The sequence below is a fragment of the Athene noctua genome, chromosome 8 (genome assembly GCF_965140245.1).
Source record: "Athene noctua chromosome 8, bAthNoc1.hap1.1, whole genome shotgun sequence".
Classification (NCBI taxonomy): Eukaryota; Metazoa; Chordata; class Aves; order Strigiformes; family Strigidae; genus Athene; species Athene noctua.
Window position 1 is genome coordinate 18907187 of NC_134044.1, and position 4141 is coordinate 18911327.

Here is a 4141-nt window from a genome sequence, read left to right on the forward strand (position 1 = left end):
CAATATATAAATAGCTTTACAACATAAATACATTTATGCATGACATGAATTTACAAACAGCAATGTTATACAGCTGGCTTCATCAGTCTCTTGGAAAAGCACTGTCCCTTGTCTTGGTGAGTGTTTGTATATATAATATATATAAGATAGAGAGCACTTTTTAAAAAAATAACAAAACCAAAACAGCTGGTGCCATGACTCCTCGTACCAAAAAGAAAAACACAGCCACATCTTTTGTCCATTCCAGGGGGGTCTCTGCTCTTCTAGGCGTTGCCTGGGGGATGGCCCTGCCTGGCCACGGTAGGAGAAAATGGACTACAGTTTCAAAGCCCTGTGAGGAATGAGAACAAAAGTGCCTGTTAGTACTTGCCATACAACACCTTGTACCCATCCCAAGCTGGAGCCCCTGGCAGAATGATCCTGGCATAGGGCTTGGGGGTGCTGAAGTCAACAGAAGCTCTCTGAGCTTTTTGCTTGTGCTAAAGCAAGGAAGAAGCTCACCCTTTGCTTTCCGGCTGTTGGGTATTTAGGGGGGAGGCTCAGAGAAGCGTGCTGCTCCTCCTGGCCCTGCTGGGTCTAGCAGAAATCTTTTTTGTCCTGATGAGAATATAATGAGAGAGGATGGGTGCGAGCTGACTGCACAGCGTGTGTGTGTGCTTCTCAGAGCCCTGAGCTGGGCCATTCCTTGGGCGACGTGAGGAGCCTCTACACGAGGGAGCAGAGGAGCAGCACGTGTCCCTCTGGGCAGGGCCATGGACCAGCCTGGGGGTCCTGCGGGCACCGCTGGGCCCTGCTCTTCCCGTTGCTCTGCAGAGCAGCAGGATGCCTGGATCTGGTCCCCTCTGTGCCCGTTTATGCTACCGCAGGGCCAAGACACGTCCCTGTGCGGGGGCAGCGCCATGCTGTGGGATGAAGAGCAAGCGGCCTGGGCTGCAGCAGGCGAGCGCTTCCCCAGGTGTGAGTTCAGCTGCGTGTCACCTGCTGGCAGGGACCGTGCCAGGGTGGTACCTCCTCCCCCTCATCACTCTCAGCGAGGAGCTGCTGTGCTTCTCCCAGACAGTCACTGCAGGGAAGTGACAACTTCTCCAGCCCATCGGTCCCTAAGCACAGTGGCCCTGGAGCACTGTGGCAGGAGCTTCTCCCAGCTTCTTAGAACTTGCTCGGATGCACAGCCTGAGTTAGGAAAACGCTACCCTTGGCTGTCACCACAACCAGGAGACACATGGGGAAGTTGTGTATTGTTTTTCCTTAAATTAAAAGAACTGGAGCATGGCCGAGACAGCTGCCTCACTCATCCTCCCACCACAGGCACGTAGGGGGTACCCTGCCCTCCTAACGCATGTCCGTAGGCCACCTGTGTCTGTCAAGCACAGGGAGCAACCGGGAGCGTATGGCTGCCCCGGAGCTCCTTCTGCAGCCGCCCCGGAGCCGACGGGTCTGGCTGAGCCAGGGGATCTCTCCCGGGGGTCTCTGGCCGGGCCAGGCCGCCGGGCAGCGGGAGCGTTGCTGGGAGGGCGGGCGGGCAGTTAAACCCTACTCGGTGCTCCTCCTCTCTGCCCAGCCGCAACGCCGGGCTGTGCCGCGGCTCCGCGGGGTCGCTACCTGCAATCCTCGGGCACGGCGGGGCCGGGGTGTCCCCCCGAGCGGTGTCCCGCCCCGTCCCGTCCCCCCCGCCCCGGGCCCGCCCTTACACTCACCGCCAGGGGTCCCTCAGCAGCCGAGGCCGCTCATGGCGCCGATGCGGTCCAGCTTGAGGCCGAAGCAGCCCTTGCCCAGGCTCTTCTTGTGGAGGCCCTTGTGGCGGCGGCCCGGCGGGTCCTGCAGCAGCCGCGCCCAGCCCGCCCGCGGCCGCGCCTCGCCCCGCGTCTCCCGCGCCTCTCGCGGCACCGACCCGCCGCCGCCGCCGCCGCGCTCCTTGTCCCGCTCCTTGTCCCGCTCCGCCGCCGCTTCGGGCGGACCCGCCGCCGCTGCCGAGCCGCGGGAGGCCTGGGGGCGGAGATGGGGGAAGAAAGTCAGAGCGCCGCCGCCCCCCAGCGCCCCCCGCCGCCCCCCGCTCAGGACACCCCCCCCACCCTCATCAGGGTAAGGGACCCGCAGCGGGGCCGGTGTCTCCCCGCGCCCCCCCGCGATGCGCACCCGGGGTTGGGGTCTGTGCGCACCCCCTCCCTCAGCAGTGCATCCCCCCCTCCCCAGATCCATGCTCCCTGCCTGGGGCCAGAGCATCCCCCTGCCCCGCACCACAGCGGTGCCTTCCAGTCCCACCAGCACTGCCCCAGTCACTGCGTGCTCCCCCCCTCCTCCCCAGATGGGGTCACTGCATCCCCCTAAAAAAAGGGCTGGTGGTGCTGCACACACCGCCCCCCCCACCCCCCCTCCCCCGATAATCTGAAGGGGCCCGAAAACTGTCATGGGATGCAGTGACCTCAGTGAGGTCGATCATGGCGTCCCCCTGCCAGCTTTTGGGCCCCTTCAGATTTCTGGGGGGTATTTCTGCCCCCCAGCCCACCTCCAGGGGAGTGACACTACTCTGAGCAGTCCTCCCTGCACCCCTGCCTTCCAGTGTGTCCCCAGCAGCGGTGGGGAGATCAGGGCTCCCCTTCCCCACTGCCCCTTCCCCTAATTAATGCTCTCTGGGTCCCCCCACTCCTGCAGTTCTGACCCCTTCTGCATCTCCTTCCTTACTGGCCACCCCCCCACCCCCCCCATCTCCCAGGCCCCCCATCTCTCTCCTTGCTCAGCGCTGCTGCCCACCAAAGCCCTGGGGTTGCTCACCCCCATTCATCTCCTCAACCCCCCCGTATCACCCCTTTCTCTGCAGCCTGCACACCAGTTCCTTACAGGGACACTGCCAGCCCTGTCCCACGGCTGTCCTGGGACCCCCCCAGTCCATGTCCCCGTCTCTGTGCCCAGCCCTCGGGGCAGTGCCACCCAGTGCCGGTGGCCTCCGGGCCACCCCTCCTCCTCAGCACTGCAGGACACCCAGCTCCCTGGGACACCCCGATTTGGGGTACCCCCTCCCCGGGGGACGCCCCGGGTTCCCCTGCCCGGCCTGTTTGGGCAGGGCTGCCTGGAGGACTCTGCCCTCACACCCTGCCTGTCATGCACCTGCTGCCCATCCTGGTCCGGGTCTGCGCCCCTTCCCCAGTGCCCGGCACAGAGCGGGGTCCCAGGGTGACACCGGGGAGCAGACAGCCGCCCTCCTCGGCCCCGCTCCCGCAGGGTACGGGGCACACAGCGTCCCCCTCCAGCCCCTGCTTTGGGGCTGACGTCCCCGGGACACGCACGCTTTGGGACAGGCTGGAGAAGCAGGGGGTCCCCTGGCACTCAAAAAGCCCACAGGGAAGGAGGACCCCACTTTGCACTGACTCCGCTGCCCCAGAGTCACCCCAAGTCTCCCCCCTGTGCCATAAGGACCCTCAGCAGGACGGGGAGAGGAGGGAGAGCCGGGGGCAGCTCCAGCCGTACCTTCTGTGGGAGCTGAGACGCCGGCTTCGCCTCCAGCCTGACGGAGAGCAGAGCGAGTAAAAGTCCACCAGCCAGCAAGGGTGAGATCTGCATCCTGCGAGGCCGAGAGAGATGGGGGCCGGGGGGGCAGAGGGGAGCCAAGGGGAGCCCCAGGGAGAGGCCGGGACCGACGGGAGTCAAAGTTCAGAGCGGAGCCCTGAGGTCCCTCTTGCCGCCTGCGAAGTGCCGAGCTAGTGAACTTGGGCTTTCTGCTTCATTCATTTTATAACCCAACCTGCTCGGTGATGTCATCTAAACCCAGGTCCAACCCGGCCTCCCACTCCACAATAGCAGGAATTTAAAGGGGGGGGGTGGGGGGTGTCCCTCTCCCCTGGCAGGAACAAATGACACATCAGCCCAAGGCAACCGGCTCCAGGACTTGAGAGCAGAAAGGGTAATCGGGGGGCATTTGGCTTCATGGCCCCCCCTCAAGTACCCCGGACCCCCCTGCAAGCTGTCTGCCCTCCCCTTGCCCACAGCCCCTCCACTCCCCCCCACTTCCCCAGTGACCCCCCCCGTGGAAGAACACGGGCTAGCCTGGGGTGGCTGTTGGGGGGTCCTGGCAAGGGGTGAAGCCTAAAAGACAGGAACGAATGCAAAAGGCACTTTTTTTGCATCCAGAATTAAATCAGAACCT

At 63.7% G+C, this 4141-nt stretch overlaps 1 protein-coding gene across 1 annotated transcript; it reads right to left on the minus strand.

Moving 5' to 3' along the window:
- Window positions 1–19: 19 nt before the first annotated feature.
- On the minus strand, window positions 20–3665 carry NPPC (natriuretic peptide C). The gene is made up of 3 exons (XM_074911633.1): window positions 3466–3665; window positions 1698–1986; window positions 20–331 (listed from the first exon to the last, which is right to left on the minus strand). The coding sequence occupies exons 1-2, from the start codon at window positions 3556–3558 to the stop codon at window positions 1711–1713; spliced, it is 369 nt and encodes a 122-aa protein (XP_074767734.1). The 5' UTR covers window positions 3559–3665; the 3' UTR covers window positions 20–331; window positions 1698–1710.
- Between the last annotated feature and the right edge of the window lie 476 nt (window positions 3666–4141).

Coding starts and splice junctions, on each gene's coding strand:
- NPPC (XM_074911633.1), bottom strand. CDS start 3,558: ATGCAGATCTCACCCTTGCTGGCTGGTGGACTTTTACTCGCTCTGCTC. Junction 1,987..3,465: donor CGTCTCAGCTCCCACAGAAG/GTACGGCTGGAG, acceptor CTCCGCCCCCAG/GCCTCCCGCGGCTCGGCAGC.